General features: G+C 40.8%; 1 protein-coding gene across 1 annotated transcript in view; it reads left to right on the top strand.

Annotated features, from left to right (window-relative positions):
* The window catches only part of FREM1 (FRAS1 related extracellular matrix 1), a 140298-nt gene that overhangs the window by 102945 nt on the left and 19978 nt on the right, over positions 1–17375 (top strand). Inside the window, exons 25-28 of the mRNA XM_032880568.1 lie at positions 1743–1944; positions 3074–3218; positions 12635–12764; positions 15748–15820. Of these exons, the coding sequence (XP_032736459.1) occupies positions 1743–1944; positions 3074–3218; positions 12635–12764; positions 15748–15820 (550 nt within the window). The remainder of the gene's footprint in view (positions 1–1742; positions 1945–3073; positions 3219–12634; positions 12765–15747; positions 15821–17375) is intronic.

Consider the following 17375-nt stretch of genomic DNA (forward strand, 5'->3'; position numbering starts at 1 on the left):
TCCACACACATTTTGTGTACAGATCTAATTATTTCTGCAGGACATACTCAAAAAAGTGAAAGTTTTGATCAGAGTATATATACTTTTGTTTTATATATATATAATGCCAAATTTCTCCAGAAAATTTTCACTAATTTGCACCCCTACCAGCAAAAGATAAAAATGCCTGCTCTTCCAAACAGTTACTAACATTCTTGTAAGTGAAAAAAGAACTTTGCCAACCTGAGAGGGAAAAAAATATTTGGTTGTTAGAAAATTCTCTATAGAAATACATAATGAAACCTCATATTTCCCCCACCTCATGCAACCGAACAGGTTTATGTCAGTGCTCCCAGAATTTTGTCTATGTCTGTATGAACATACAGATGAACAAAAACAGTACTGTAGTCATCTCCTCTGCCACAGCTTACTGTTTTGTTTTGGTTTTGGTTTTGTTTTTTTACCAGTTCACATTCAGTTGTGGAAATTATTTATTTTCAATGCTTCCTACATCGGTTTTTAAAATAGCTGAATAATAGTTTATTATATCATCCTCTACCAGACTATATGAGTCTTATCATAGTACTTACTCTTTACTCAGCTAGGGTGAACCAAGATTTGCAGCAGTATCATTTGGGGATAAATGAAGTTAAGACCTGAATTTTCAGGATGGAAGTAAGAGGAATAGGCACCATGGTCCCGTACCAGTTGTCCAGTATGAGTGGCCAACTGTGCTTATCATTCAAACCTGCTCCTTCCCTAACTTTCGACAGTCATTTGCAAGATGGACCAAGAGTCCTACCACACCTGAATGAGTCCCTTTGCGGGGTCTGAGCCTTTGTGCCTCTCGTGCTCGTGAGTGATTGCCCATCCACTCAATATCTTCGCAAATTGAGTCTACTTACTTAGTTATGTGGTTCTCATCCTCAGTGAAGTAAATACACAAATGCTTGTAAATAATCACCTTTCATTATTTTTCTTACCAAAGCATTTCTGGGCATTTTTTGTTTGTTTTGCTTTTAAGAGAGAGAGAGAGAGAGAGAGTGCATGAGTGGGAAGGGAGGGACAGAGAGGGGAGAGGAAGAATCTTAAGCAGGCTCCATGTTCAGCGTGGAGCCCACTCAGACCTCGATCTCACAACTCTGAGATCAAGAGTTGGATGCTTAACCGAATGAACCACCCAAGTGCCCCAGTGTTTCTGTTTTTTATTCAACATTTATGCCATTTGAGCAAAGATGTGCCCCCAAAATATTCAATTCATTCGTAATGCGTATCCTTATGTAAATGTTCATAAGCTTATTTCTTATCACCAAATACCTGGAAAATGGAAGACTCCTCCTCGGCAGCTAACGTTAAGTTTTCAATACAGTTCTTGGGTCCATCTTAATGTATTCATTCAACAAATACTCTCTGAGCTGCTCTTACGGTTCAGGTGCTGTGCCAGGTGCAGGGAATAAAGGAAGGGGTCGGGGTGAAGATGTGATGTGTGCCATCAGAGAGCTTGTGTCCTAATAGGAGAGTCAGACAACGGACAGTTTACAAGCTGGGTCAAAGTTTACGGTGGAAAGTTAGCTTCTGTTCCAGGCATTGTGGTATTTACTGAGGATACTGTGAATGAGCCAACCTGTAACAGAAATGAATAAATGAGGAAGATAAGGAATCTGAAATTTGGGCTAGATTATCACTGTTAACCATTTAGACCCTATGTTGCTTGGAGATGAGAAACCTCTATATAAGACCGTACGTCATTATTGATTATCCAGGTTGACCAGCTGGACAAAACAGCCCCCTACATCACACACTTGCATTCCCCTTCTCAAGTGGGGCTCCTGAAAAATGGATGTTATGGGATTTACCTCACTTCCCATGTGTTGAAGGCATCAGACCCTGACACCGATGACGATCTGATCATCTTTAAGATTTTACGAGGCCCCCAGCATGGACATCTGGAGAACACAACAACAGGTACTTGCCCTCCTTAATCCTTGTAATTGCTCATCTTAAAATACCCCATAGCTGGCAAGGCTAGAGAGTAATTTAATTAAGTGTAGGCCCATTTGGTAAACATTCCCCAGGGCTTACCGATAGAGGCAGTTTATAAATCAATATTGGTGTTAAATAGGGTTTGAGGCTGAGCAATCCTAAATTCATCTCAAGTGGGAGAATCAAGTACTGATGCGCAGCTGTTTATTATTTTTTTAAAAGATTTTATTTATTTATCTGACAGAGAAATCGCAAGTAAGCAGAGAGGCAGACAGAGAGGTAGGAAGCAGGCTCCCTGCTGAGCAGAGAGCCCAATGCGGGGCTCTATCCCAGGACCCTGAGATCATTACCTGAGCTGACGGCAGAGGCTTAACTCACTGAGCCACCCAGGCACCCCTGGTAGTCTTTTTTTAAAAAAGATTTTATGTATTTGTCAGAGAGACAGAGCACAAGCATGGGGGAGCAGCGGGCAGAGAAATGAGCAGGTTTGCCGCTGAGCAAGGAGCCCGATGTGGGACTTGATCCCAGGACCCCAGGATCATGACCTGAGCTGAAGGCAGACACTTAACTGCTTGAGTCACCCAGGCATCACACAGCTGTTTATTATTTACAATTCTTTGTAACAGCCAGATGGTAATATAGTCAGAGGAACACACAGTGTCAGGACCAATTTCATATTTGTGACTAATTTTTTTTCTAGAAGGAATTCTAAATGATGTCAGTTCATTAAACAAAAAAAAAAAATTGGGAGGGATATAATAGTTTCTCTGGATTGCATATTATTTCTGCTTTATGAAGACAATGATCAAAATATGTCACTAAAAAGGATGGCACAGAATTAGAGATTTTATTACTGGATCTTCCTACTCTCCCTCTATTTTTATATTTTCTTTAAGGCACAATATTTCTGAGCCAAAGTAAATTTTAAAGCCTAATTTAAGCTTATTGCATATGACTTTTAAGATACTTGCAATAATGTTAATTTCTTTAAAAATATCTACTTTGGCTGTTTTTAAAGCTCTGCTTAAAATAAAATTGCCATATAATTTATCAGCTTTTATTTAATATTTTGTTTGATTTCCCATGAAATTCATTCATTTCTTTCTTATAGGTGAATTTATCCATGAGAAATTTATCCAAAAGGACTTAAACAGTAAGACCATTCTTTACATCATAAGCCCGTCTTTGGAAGTGCATTCAGATATCATGGAATTTCAAATCATGGACCCCACAGGGAACTCTGCTGCTCCTCAAATGTAAATTATTTTGCTTCTTCAGCGGTCCTATACATAATAATGTCCAGAATATATCTGATTATGAATGTGAAATATTCATTTTAAAACAAAATCCAAGGATAAATTGGTAGGCCATTTTAGAAGCTTGTCGAATTTATTTTGGAGAAAGAATTTTCTTTCTACTGGGGGATAATGGGAAAGCCAGTAGCCTTATATGCTTTGGGAATATTAAAAAGTTAAGGGATAGAGTGCTGGATCATTCATATTACTCATGTAAATACATGCACTTTGGCACACAGAGCAGTTTCTGTCTTGAGAGTTCACTCACACCCACGACTGAGCTTACAGGCTCATGGACAAATCATGCAGCAAGAGGTCACTCTAGGACTGCGTTAGTAACCCGTCTTTGAAAATACCTACAGCAGGAAGAAAGGGGTAATCAGGAGAGGCCCGCAATACATCTCTTCCCTCCAAAGAAACCAAAAAACCCTCCCAAATGATGACTTGTGACTGCTTCTGTAAGTTAAACTGATCACAGGTAAGATGAAGGCAGCATAAAGGGAAATACCGTGTAACAGAAATTGAATGAAATGTACAAGGGTATTAAATCCTCACAATGAACAAGATGAACAGACTATCCTAATATTTTGGACTGGGCCCCTGTTCTAAATTATCTTGAATGCAGGGCTTGAATAATTTACCAGTTATCAGATAATCACAGAAAGTTTCATCAGAGTCCGATTCTCCTTATGCTGTGTTTTTCTTTCGAAATGTGACACACCTTCCAGGGCCCTCCTAGAAAAATCGCTCATTTATCCTAAATTCAGTGTTTGCCGTAACCTCATCAATCTACACTTGTGAGAAAGCACAGCCTCTTTATGGGCCTTTTATGACAGAATGTGAACGAAGGAAGACAACAAATTCACCTCTGCTCTCCCCATTTTTACTTTTTCTGAACTGAATTGTAGTTCCAACGATTGCCAGCAGAGGTCTCTATAGTCATTGTTAGAAAAATGTATCCTCTGCAAAATTCATTCCCAGAGTCCCATCTCCACTTGCCCTGATAAAGAGTAGCACCTGGCCCAGATTCATAACCTTCACAGATTTTTATTGAGTGGCAGTTATATGCCACATTTGCAGTACTAGATGCTCAGGAAATAGGCATGAATAAGGAAGACCTGGGCTTTGACATTAAAATATAAGCATGAGGTTATAAAACTAAAATGGAGGACCACCACCCATTAAACTGATCTTATGCAAGAGAAATGATTCCTTGGCATTAAAATCTTTATTGAAAATATATTACCTAACTGCACCTTCAGATGGGTGTCTTCCAGTTCTCAAGAAAATGAAAAAAAAAATCCCGCTCCAAAATCATTAATAAATTGATATTTGTTTTTTAATAATTCAACTAAAGAATGAGACTATTGACCAGACTTGTCTGTGACCTAATGCTGACCGCTGCTCCTTCACATGGGGAACATAGCATGGCTGACAGGGTTTTTTTTCTCCAGCAGCAATGCTAGATTGATACTGCTTCAACTGCAAACACTTTTCGTTCCTCATGGTTACAAAGGACATTGCTTTTGAAGACAATTTGTGTTGTTAAATAATTCTCAGATTCATAGGAGAATCCCAGAAGAATTTATAACCTTAACTGAGGCGATTTTAAATAGACTCCTGCTTCTGTGATACCAATTTTCACATACGTCGCCAAAGAGATTTCTAAATCAGCTGGAAAGGATTGGAACCAGCAAAACAAGAGGATGAAAAAAAATATCTACCAGGGGTTAACCCAGAAGTCATTTTGATTTGATTCTGACATACATTGTTTTCTTTAGGGTGGTAGGGGGAGATAGAAATTACTCCGCACTTATCTTCATGATTTGTGAACAGTATAGCTATCCCTAACCTCATTTGTAAATAGATTTTTCTGGAACAAGAAGCCCATTATTCGAGTAAGAAACAATGTTGTGAATAGTTGTCTTTCCAAAACAGCCCACAAGGACCTAGTTACATGTGTAATATATGTTACAGGTATTTACAGGACAATTGTTTTCTATTCCTTTTTATTTAAGATCTCGTTTTTTTGAGTGAGCAAGAGAGGGAGCGAGTGCACAAGCAGGGGCGGGGCAGAGAGAGAGGGAGAAGCGGGCTCCCCGCTGAGCAGGGAGCCTGGTGCAGGACTTGATTCCAGGACCCTGGGATCATGACCTGAGCTGAAGGAAAACGATTAAGCAAGGGAGCCACCCAGTCACCCTCTACTCTGCTTTACTGATCTTCTTTAATCATCCAGTTGGGTTGATCTTTAATCAACCCAACCAGCAATCAGGTACCATCATAATCTAGAGTTTATACATGAGAAAAATAAAACACAGAGATAGGAGGTGACTCTTCTCGGCTCACGCAGCTAATTAGTGAAGGAGCTGCGATTCAGGTCTCGAGTCCACAGTTCTCCTTATCACACTGAAGAACTTCTTAGCCACTCTTAACAAATCAGCTAGACTGGCTTACCAGGAAAGGAGCAGCAGACTTACCTCCCTGCTTTTTCTCTAGTCATTGGCCACCCAGGCAGCAGAAAAGGAGGAATACATACTCTTCAAGGACTTATGTTTTAGGGGGTTTTTAAAAGTATATTTCAGCTATTAATATTAATGTGCGCTCCATGTCCGACACACTGGTACAGAATTATGGTATAGATAACAAAGGGAAAGCCACTGGACTTAGAGTCAAGGAACAGGGCTCGCGCTTTTGGTCTGCCATTGACCTAGGTGATTGCATAAACCTTAGTTAGCTCTTAGGTCAGATGAGGGTGGTACCACGATTTGCTTAGAGAAACAAAGGAGATAAAACACGTGAGAGCATCTTGCACAGTGTAAGTCCTTGACAAATGTGACTTGCTGCGGTGATGGCTGTTGTTCATTCACATGAGTACAAGACTGACTGAAGAAGTATCCCGGAGACATCTGGGGGCCTATCTAATTAGAAGTCAATTCTGGGATGATTCACAAAGTAAAGAGTCAATATTATTATTAATCAATAAGCTAAATTACTAATCAATAAGCTAAATCTTGTGTAATTTTATGTTCTTGGTTGATTGGGTTCGAAAGGATTAATAGATTAATAGTCCATTTATTTAGAGGGGTGAAAACTTCCCTGTAATAAAGCTAAAGGGACCATTGAGTACAATCTGAGGCAGAAGGAAGCTCTTTTAAAAACCAAGAGGGACCCACGTTCAGAATCTTGATTGCTAGTAAGTCTTTGCTATGGCAGCATTTCTACAGAATATCAGTTTTGAAGGGTCAATGGATACTCCATTAGACAAGGTATTAGGAAATCTAGATTTAATCAAGTTGTTGCAGGCGCCTGGGTGGCTCAGTCCTTAAGCATCTCCCTTGAGCTCAGGTCATGATTCCAGGGTCCTAAGATCCAGCCCTACATCAGGCTCCCTGCTCAGCGGGGAGTCTGCTTCTCCCTTTCAATTTCCCTCTGTGTGCATGTGAGCTCTCTGTCTCTCTTTCTCTCTCTCAAATAAATAAATAAATCTTTAAAAAAATAATCAAGTTGTTGCTAGCTAGCTAGCTTACATGCTTTTTAACCGCATCACTTCCCAGAGTCACGGAGATGCTTGTACGAAGTAGGAATCTGCAACAGGGATATGGTATGCAGCATATCTCAACTCGATTTGACATTAGAACCCCCACCACTCCACCCCAGACTAGCTCATGGAACAAATTTTTCATGGAATACATTTGGGAGACGTTTTATCGTAAATAGAAATTATTCTAGAACACTGAGATGCATGTAAATTTGCATAAAGACTTAGATTTGGCCAAGTGCCTAAATTTCAGGCACTGTGCTAGGTACTTTCACATATGTTGTCTAATTTAATCTGCAAAATGCAATCCTCTGAGGGTGATAAGGAATTCAGGCTTAAAGCATTTAAGTAATTGGCCAGAAGTCACGAAATGAAAGAAAGGCAGAGCCGAGCGTGAACCCTGACCTCGCCACCTCCAAGTGAGCGCTCATCTTGGTGGCTCGGGCCTTGGCATGACTCAGTCCCCGCCGTACCAGTCCTCTAGCCCCGCTCCCATCTCAAGACCATCCGCAGAGCTCCCAAGCCCAGCTATGCAGGACTCACGCTTTTCAAAAATGCCTCTGCAGACCACAGATGCAGACAACTAACCAAGGCAGTTTCTTCTCATGTCTCCTGTATTGACCTCTTTCACGTGGCCACTGGGGGAAAAAGTAAACTTCAAAAAGAAAAGTTGACCCATGCTGAAGTTCATCATCTCCCTGGGTCGCTTTTCCAGTTGCTGCCCCATTCCAAGGACTGATTCTTCTCCTCCCTCTGGCTACCCTTATGCGTTCCTGGCTTTGAAAGAGAAGGGACAAAAAGAGATCAAACAGTGAAGGAATTCCTAACAGGTGCACCCTGCGATGTTTGAGCGACTTTTATGAAACACCTTGCAGGGGAATAGGTTGAAACTCTGGACTAGCTGAAGTTTTCACATTACCTGCAAACCAGAAGTTGGAGAATTTGCCTCCGGATAGATTGAAGAAAGTGCAGAGGAAGGGAAGGGAAATGACACTTATTAAGCACCCACTGTGTACAGGTGCTCTATACATATTAATGAATTTTAATTTTCATCTGAGTATAAATCTCATTTTAAATCTAATGAAAACTGAGACCTCTAGAGACTGGGTAACTGACCAGAATCACACACTAATAAGTGGTTGCAAGATGTGTCTGACTCCAAAGCACTTGGGTACTCAGTGTTTCAGGTACTCAGTGTGCTGCCTCTTGGCTAAACACTGTTTTCCCATTACCACCAGAGAAAGACAAAAACGGAAAACACAGGTGTTCATAGCATGAGATTATGAAGATTAATAACATCCTTTTTGAATTGATAAGTTTTAGAATACTCAGAAAACTATTTTTTAGCCTTTTAATGTTTCTTAAGTCATATGCTACTTGATTTTACATGAAGATCTAGGTGGAAGAATAATTTAATCACCATTTTAGCTTCTATAAAACCTTTCACTGAGAAACTCAAAATACTTAATGAGTATTCATTAAGGCTCATTTAAGCCCTTTGAAGTACAGGCTCATCATTATTTACACTTTGGGAAGTGAGGAAACTGAGGCACAGAGCAGCTAAGGGCCTTTTTCACACACTCTTTCTAACCTAGATTAGTGTCCCAAATCCCAAACTGGGGTTTTATTCCCAAGTCTTTCAGTTAATTGTTTTTTAATAGAAATGACTCAAGTAGCCACAAAATGAAATTGCAGAAAGTATCTATCTGTATGTGTGTGTTTTGTTGGTGTTTTGTTGTTTGTTTGTTTGTTTGTTTTTACAGCAACACTACTGACAATTTGGGTCAGGTGACTCTTTGTCATGGGCTGGGGGTGAGCTGGGGGCAGGCAGGGTGACCTGTGCTTTGCACAATGTTTACAGCCTCCCTGGTCTCTGCCCACGAAATGCCACTATCACCGTCCTCCCCACTGTGACAATCCGGGCTGTCCCTAGACATTGCCAAGTGTTGAGAATCATGCATATACCTTAGAAAATATAATAGTGTGTGCTAAGCCATCATGCTTTATGGTCCACTGCTCTCTTGTCAACGCCATCCTTTCTCGATAGTCTAATAAAGTGCAGTCATAGCTAAAGAATCCAGAGTAAGGGCTGGAAAGAACATGTGAGGGTCATCTATTGCAGCAATTTTCAATTTTGTGAAATATGATGTTAACAGGGCCAGGGAGACAAAAGGTTTCAGTGGTCAGCTTCGCTTGGGAAACAGTGGGTAAACAAGATCCCTTCATTCATTGAACAAGTATCAATTGAGCACCAACTGTTTTCTAACCACTCTCAGGGGACTCGGGAGTGTATCAGTGAAGCAAAGAGCCCTGTTTTCTTGGGCGTATACTCCATATCTAAATAAACCGAATAGTATGTTCTACATATACTACCTTGGGAAATGAAAAAGTTGGTCAGGATAAGGGGTATCACAGATGCTGGGCTTTAAGATGGATTGCAATTTTATTTTTTACTTTTTATTTTAAAGCTCTTGTTTATTTATTGGACAGAGAGAGAGCACGAGCTCTCAGAGAGAGAGGGAGTGGGGGGAGAGGTAGACTTGCTGAGCAGAGAGTCCGATGCGGGGCTCAATGCCAGGACCCTGGGATCATGACCTGAGCTGAAGGCAGATGCATAACTGAGCCACTCAGGGGCACTTGGATTGCAATTTTAAATTGGGTATTTAGATGACTTTCCTTATATTCGTAGCAAAAGTTAGAGAAATGTCAACAAAAATGTTATCCTGAGAATCAGCTGACTGTGAAATCTACAGTAGAAGTGTAGTATATCTTATATTATTACTTGTAAATTATATCCTATACATCCTTAAATCCGTATTAAACACATACACCTACACACACACACACACACACACACACATCTCTTCCCTCTGGAGAGTACATTGTTAAAATATTTATAATCATATCACTGCTTATATGAACATATAAAATAGAACAAGGCAATACGTAAATTTAAAGTATGTGCTAAAGTTAAACAAAAGACGAGACATTAAACGGAGATGGGAAACAAAACAAAGCAAGACAGTTTCCTTGTGCTGCACTTTGAGATCTTTTTTTGTGCGGCAGGGGCACCAGAAACCTCATGACTTCTAATCCAGTTTAATCTCCACTGATCCATCCTGTGTCTTCCCTTCACAGTAGTGGATGTTGGGAATTCAAATTCAGTTTCCTCATTAAATCAAATTTCCTGTTGTGATAAGTACCCCACGGTCACTAAGGGAAGTGTTTCTCAACTGAGGATGACCTACCCCTCAGGGACATTTGGAAGTTTCTGGAAGCAGTTTTGATTGGAGGAGCTGATGTGACTGCATCTAGTGGGCAGAGGCCAGGGATGAGGCTAACCATCTTACAATGCACAGGACAGCTCAGCAACAAAGAACCATCTGGTCCCAATGTCGACAGTGTCCAGGTTGAGAAACCATTCCTAAATGACTTAAAATGATCACCATATGTGTGTCACATAAAGTATGTCCATAAACTTCATTTCTGACCCAAGACTGAGTTTTGCCCAATGGCAATAGGACAAGGGAGGGATGATTAAAATGTGAAGATTTGACCCGAGCCTTGTCTGCATGACCTGTACATATCCACAGCTTTCCAGATTTCTCTCGTGGGCTCCTGCATCTGGTTGTCTACGTGATGCCCAGCACACAGTCGTGTGACTTCTTGCAAGTGGAATTTCTTTTTTCTTTTAGGTGTTTGCGTAGAATGTAAGCAACAAGCATCAGCAATAGAAAGATCTCAAATTCAGTACTGCAGAAACCAAACACACTCAAAACATGTGTTGCACCCATCCTAGGGTGTGCCTGTGCTTTGGGATTGCAATATTTTTCCAGAAAGTATACAGGATGGCTTAATTTTGTGGCTTTGCAGTAGATCTTTATTATTTATAGTGTGGATTTTTAAGAAAAGAAACTAGGGCATGGTGTGATGACAACCTTATCCTGTAGCCACTTTGCAGCGATCTAATCGTGCATCAGGGAAATGTACGCATTTCTCCAAACACCAAAGCCCTTTGTCCTTTGAGGTTGAACCCCAACCTGCATGGTCCCTTTATGGATCTAGATCAGCAATCAAATTGCATTTAGCTTTTAGGCCTTGAGGACACCTGGATCTTCAGAGTGACATTGATGAATTTTTGCTTGTCGTGGTTTCCATTAACAGCTGAGAATGGATTCTCAGAAGATTGGACATTGAAACTCATTTCAACCTTATGGAGACTTAGCTGAAATCCACCCATTTTTATCTATTTCACTCACTCCCACTGCTCCTCTGTCCTTTCTGTTTCATCTTTCTGTCCTTTGCCCCAGTCCATCTTGTTGAATTTTTCCCCCGTTCTCACTTAACGGAGTCCTTTAAGAATTTTTTTGCCACACATTATTTTTATTGGCATTATAATAGCCTCATTGCATGTTATCTTGTGATTCTTGAAGCATAGTCACTTGTTTCTTTATTTCTTGACTGTTCCATGCCAGATTTAAACTCAGTCACATCAAAGACCAATGAGGATCCCAATATTTCTGATGAGAGGATTCTGTTTTCATGTCAAAATTTTACAAAGCCCAGAATGCTAGTAATAATAAATTTCAAGTGTATCGATTGAATTAAACATGTATGTTTATATACATTCATGAACCTCTGCCATAATTCTGGGCTCCCACACTACCTTGCCACCCTGGTCTGTGGTCCTTGGAGAAACAGACAGTGTTATTGAGTTTATCTTGCTGGTGAACTTAGAGTATGTGACTGCAACATGTGACTGGTGCAAAGACATGAAGTGGATATTACGGGATAGACTACTATTTAATTTGAGTGGTCCCCAGGAAAGCCTGGAGAACCCCATGAAACCCATACGCTACATGGTGGCATGCAGAATTTCTAGTTGTGGGAGAAAAAAATTATAAAAAATATGCATTAAGAAATCCAGAAGAAAAGCCTACATCCAATTGGAAGATGGGGGATACAATAAGGCAACCACTGAGTGTTTTGCAAATGTAGAATGAAAGGAAAATGAGAGAAACAAAAGTAACAGAAGTGTGTTAAATGATCATTGTGAAGAGTGCTTGTGTCCCATATACTTGTGTCTCTGATTTTCTCCAGTTTTGGGGAGGGACTTCCTTTTGGGGGGGGTGGAAAATTTCCCTCTATATTATGAGGAGTAAAGCAGAGAGTTTCCATCCAATGTTGGGCTCACTAAATCTGCTATGGGAAAAAGACCACCCCCTATATTTCAGGTTTATTCAGTTGCATTGCTGTCTCCAAACCACATGTCAGTTGCCCTGTTTCATATGCACAGAAGGAGGAAGAGATAATGGTTATAAAACCCATGCACATTGTAATTCCAAGACTCATCCTGAAAGATAACTAGTTATTTAACTGAACCCAAGTTCAGAGAAGGTCTGTGTCTGGAACACTTCTTGGTATACCAGTGAAAGCCAAAAATAAGAAAGAAGATTCCCTATCAATGTCCTTTCCATAAATAAATGTCTCTGAGCTTCACCACTCCTGGTTCCTTCCCCTTCAGAAGATTCATGTTTGAATCTCCCTGGCAGCCTTTTAACCTTAGTTTCTGCTTTCATAAAACAAAACTCTAATACTTACACTTCCTAACTCAAGGCATTGTAAGCATTGGATGAAATTGTTGGTAAAAGTTCTTTTTGAGCTAAAATGGACCAAATAAGCATGAGAAATTTTTAGCACTGGTGCAGGTAGATGAACCACATCTGTCACAGGATATGAACCAGTGATTCAGTCTCCTACCAAGCAGAGGATCTCTACAGGCATTTACTGTGCATTTTTAAAAAATTGATTTTCCCTTTTCTTTTCCTTTCATGCCCAGTTTGGAACTGAAGTGGTCTCACATCGAATGGTCACAGACTGAATACGAGGTCTGTGAGAATGTGGGCATGTTGTCTTTGGAAATTACCAGAAGGGGATATTCCATGGACTCCGCCTTCGTGAGTGTGAAGGTAACAACTCTAAAATGTGAAATGTCAGGCTAAAACTTGGGCTGTTGGTTGGTGCCTTTCAATTATTTTCTTAAGAAGAAAACCAGAATAACCACAGAAATTTCAAATTGCAGGATTACCCCATTATTTTAGAGATTCTACATCTAACATTTTCTTGTCCGTCCACCCTTTATCTAGCTTCATTAGCTCCTAGATAAGGTATTTCAAACCCATTTTTCATTTTTAAATCTGGTCATTAAGTCTGGAAGTTTGACTTTACAGCAAGATATATCCAACGTAGTGAACTCAGGCCAAAGTCTGCTTTGGAAAAGAAAGTTTGTATGCAAGACCTTCTATGAGGTCTCCAGAGCAAATTTCAGCCCCCAGATGGCTTTCTCTTAGTATGCCACCAGGATCACTTCTTGTGGTCTTAGTGGATGAGGAAAATCAAGGACAAACTTATCTCAAGAGTCACCCAAGTTAAAATTAAGAGCACACATATCAATCTAGACCTCCGAGGGACACCTGGGTGCTCAGTGGGTTAATCCTCTGCCTTCAGCTCAGGTCATGATCTCAGGGTACTGGGATGGAGCCCCACATCGGGCTCTCTGCTTAGCAGGGAGTCTGCTTCCCCCATCTCACTGCCTACTTGTGATCTCTCTCTGTCAAATAGATAAAATCGTAAAAAAAAAAAAAATCCAGACCTCTGAAATATAAAGAATATTCAGTAATCACTTTTAGATTAGTTGGATTTTTATTCCTTGCCATTGGCTTGGATCATGGAGCACAACTTAATGGCTTCTAGAACTGAAGGATCTTTTTAGGAGTCACTATCACAGTAACACTTCAAGAGAATGACAGCTTGAAAAGCTTTCCACCAACTAACAATGGTGAATGAGCCTTGGAGACTCCACTCCTCAATCTCATGAAAGAGGCAGTGATATCAGCTTCTGGAAAAAATGGCCATCTAAGTTCAGTCTCCATTGCAATGATACATTGTATCATTATAATTGGTTTCATCATATTACATCATTGCATTACATTGATACATTACAATGATACATTTAAATCACCCTCAGAACCTTGCGCACCCCAGTTGTATCATATCCGCATTTGGTATTGATCTTTCCAGTAGGTATGGACTCTTTTTCCCAGATCGGTGGGTGCTTTATTGTTTTTGAAACATCAGACAACTTGGTATGCCCTATAATTTCCCAGCAGATCGTTTGTGCCAAAAGATATCTGCCTGAACAGTTTTTAAATGATGCTTTGGTCATCTATAGAAAGCATCATATGCTCGAGTCTAGAGTTTGACTCTAGAACATATGTACATACGTAGAACATAAGAACATACGTAGTGTGACATGGAACCTTTTGTCTACTTCGGCTGCATGCGCACTGCGATCCTGCCTGCTGAGTGTTCACGCCTTCGTCAAACACGGCCCTGAGCTTTCAGAAACAGCTCTGCCCAGAGCACAGCTGCCACTGTATACCAGAGCATATTGGCTGCTTGACCAGAAGCAGGGGAAGAGAAAGCACTTTTCCCTGCATTGTTAGCCCTGGTTTGAACCGTGTACCTTCACGGGGCTGATTGCTCCCACCAGCCTACCTCAGACCATTCCTTTTCCCACATCGGATTCTGTCAACTCAGTAGTGGTAAAATGCTAAGTAATTGCACGTGCAAGAGCCCTGCAGGGAATGTAACTTCCGGCATATGGTGGCTACAGGTGTACAATGGGCTGCCTTTTCACAATGCAAGGTTGTGCAGGAGGAGCCTTGGCATTGTGGGCGAAGCGTAAATGGAAGCTTAGCAGGAAGTTCCCTCTCCAGCATGTTTCCACGGCAGACCTATTCTCAGGTCTTAGGGCCTTTGATGAGCAATGGAGGAAATGTTTAAAACCATAAAAATAGGAACTTTGAAGTTTTCCATGGTGCGCTTCATTTCTTGGCATGAAGGTGAAGAAACACAGTAACCCACGTTCTTGGTCATCTTAAATGTCTAAGAAAGGGCAAAGTAACAGCCGTCTCTTGTGCTTACACCGGGTTCTCATCTGATGACTTCTTTTTCACACTAATCAAGGACACTTTTCTTAACGCAGATTTAGACTCCCTCCGGGGAAGATAAGGCCGGGACTTGAGAGCCCTAAATCGCCTCTGGTTTTCAGCCCTGGGAGTGGGGAACAGGAGATCAGCAAACAGTCTCTGCAGATGAGCACCACTTTTGTTGTTGTTGTTAATGACTTATTTAATGGAGATTCAAAATCCTCCACTGTGTATGTGGATTGATTTTGTGTGGCCATTCTTTAGGTAGGCCATCCCCATGGGGCACACATCTATTTCTGTGAAGAGTGGTGGTTTCATCCTTATGGGAAAATTGACCAGAGTTGTTACAGGTCAACTTGTCTAAGGCATTCCGTGCCCTGAAACTCATAAGACACCCCAAAGCTACTTGTGGGGAGCCCCTGCTGTTGCTTCTCCTTCTCCCCCCTTTCCTCTGAGGCACCATTCAAAGCCAGTTTGGGGTAGAAGGAAGGGGATGAAATAAATAGATCTTCATAAGAAAGAGAAAAGTGGTGCTTAAAATTTATGCTGCTTTCTCCAATGACTGAATCATTTATAAAGAAGCGAAAAGAAGGAGAGAAAAAAAACTTTACTTTGACTTCCATTGATATTCATCTAAAAAAAAGTTAAGTTTAAGGAAGATCCATGTAGCTTAGATCTAAAATGGTTTATTATAATTGAAAAAAAAACCCCTTTATGTTAAAAACAGACTAAAGAGCATGAATTGGGTTGTCTAGCTGGCTCAGCCAGTAGAGCATGCAACTCTTGATCTTGGGGTCGTGAGTTCAAGCCCCATTTTGGGTTGTTGGATGTAGAGCCTCCTTAAAAAAACAAACAAACAAACAAACAAACCAAGAGTTTAATCTTTTATGACACTAGACTAGATGTTTCTGTCTTAAAAATAATTATTTTTATTTAAAAAAGATATTTTGTTCCTCTTAAGGTCAACCAAGTGTCAGCCACAGTTGGAAAAGACTTCACTCTGACTCCATCTAAACTGATTCAGTTTGATCCAGGTATGATTCACGTCTACAGTTTGTTTCCTGTTTGTGGAAGAATGTGTGGCAATCATGGGGACTTACTTCAGCTACTCTACGAAAGATCAGTTTGGACTTGAGTCTTTGTCCCTCATGTTTCACTTCATCACAAGTGAATATTTATTTAAAATGAGAAGCTCATAACAAATAAATATAAAATATCAAAGCAAACATCCAAAACATCCAGAAAAGGGTGTCATCTAAAAAACTATTTGGGGACACCTGAGTAACTCAGTTGATTAAATGTCTGACTTTCGTTTTTGGCTCAGGTCATGGTCTCAGGGTTGTGAGATCGACCCCCATGTTGGGCTCCACACTGGGCTTGGAGCCAGCTTAAGATTCTCTCTCTCCCTTTCCCCCCCACCCCCTTCTAACCCCCCCAAAATAAAAAAAAAAATTACCTGGAGTCCTAACATAAAGCTGAGCTAATTTAATTGCCTCATACTTTGATGGAAATTTTCGGGAAGTCATATTCGCATGAGGCCATTTCTAAATGATTTCTCTTGAAATAGGTTGAAATGAGGGGACTCCAGGGAAGATTAATTAGATAGCACATATTTTGTTTTAAATCTGTGGAAAATATTTTGCCGGGTGCAAAAGGGAATATAAAAGTATGGTGCCTACTCTCAAAGGTGTTCTATCATGTGGGAAATAGAGACATGAAAACAACTCACTAGGAGTACAGTGGGACCCAAAAGATGGGCCATTGTTCTAAGAGGAATCCTGGAAGACTTCACAGAGGAGAGATATTCTGAGCAAGTAGAAGGAGGAGGAGGAGGGGACATCAGGGTAAAGGACCAACATACTTTTGGGAGACTGTGCCTGATGAACTGTTCCTGGAGCCACACCTTCCTTCCCTGGCTTCTGTTGAAGGTGCAGGTAGCTCTCCTTCATGGCACACATGGTTCTCTCTTTCCCTCTGGTCTGGGATGGACCTGGATCCCTTATCTGTGGACAAATAGAAAAGGACTTACAAAGCAGCCAGGGCCTGTGGCTTTGTGCTCTCCCATAGGGGAGGTGTTCTGCACTCTGAGAACCTTCCACCAAGTCACAACTCTTGCCATTATCGGTCACTGACACATGATGATTCAAAACAAAGTGGCCCAAGTATTATCACCATTCCAAAATTGACAACCTTCATAGCAAACATAGGAAAGAAATGCCTTTCTGCCCTTCACCACAAGTAGCATGATGCTTTGTGACTAGTTTAGTTTGCAAAGGCTGCCCTCACAAAGTATCACAAACCCGGTAGCTTAAAGAGAACTGTATTTTCTCACAGTTCTGGCGGCCACAGCTCAAGATCCAGGGGTCAGTAGCACCGATTCCTTCCCAGGAAAGGTGAGAGAGAATCTGTTCCATGCCCGTCTTCCATGCTTTGGTGATTTGCTGGAATCTCTGGCATTCCTTGGCTTCTGCTGTATCTACAGCAGTCTTGCTCTTGTCCCCACACGGCTTTTTTTGTGTGTGGGTTTGTGTCCAAATTTCCCCCTTTTATAAGGACACCAATCATAATGTATTAGAGGCCCACTCTATT

This window comes from Lontra canadensis, unplaced genomic scaffold (assembly GCF_010015895.1).
Source record: "Lontra canadensis isolate GAN:19392208 unplaced genomic scaffold, GSC_riverotter_1.0 scaffold70, whole genome shotgun sequence".
In the NCBI taxonomy this organism is placed as follows: domain Eukaryota; kingdom Metazoa; phylum Chordata; class Mammalia; order Carnivora; family Mustelidae; genus Lontra; species Lontra canadensis.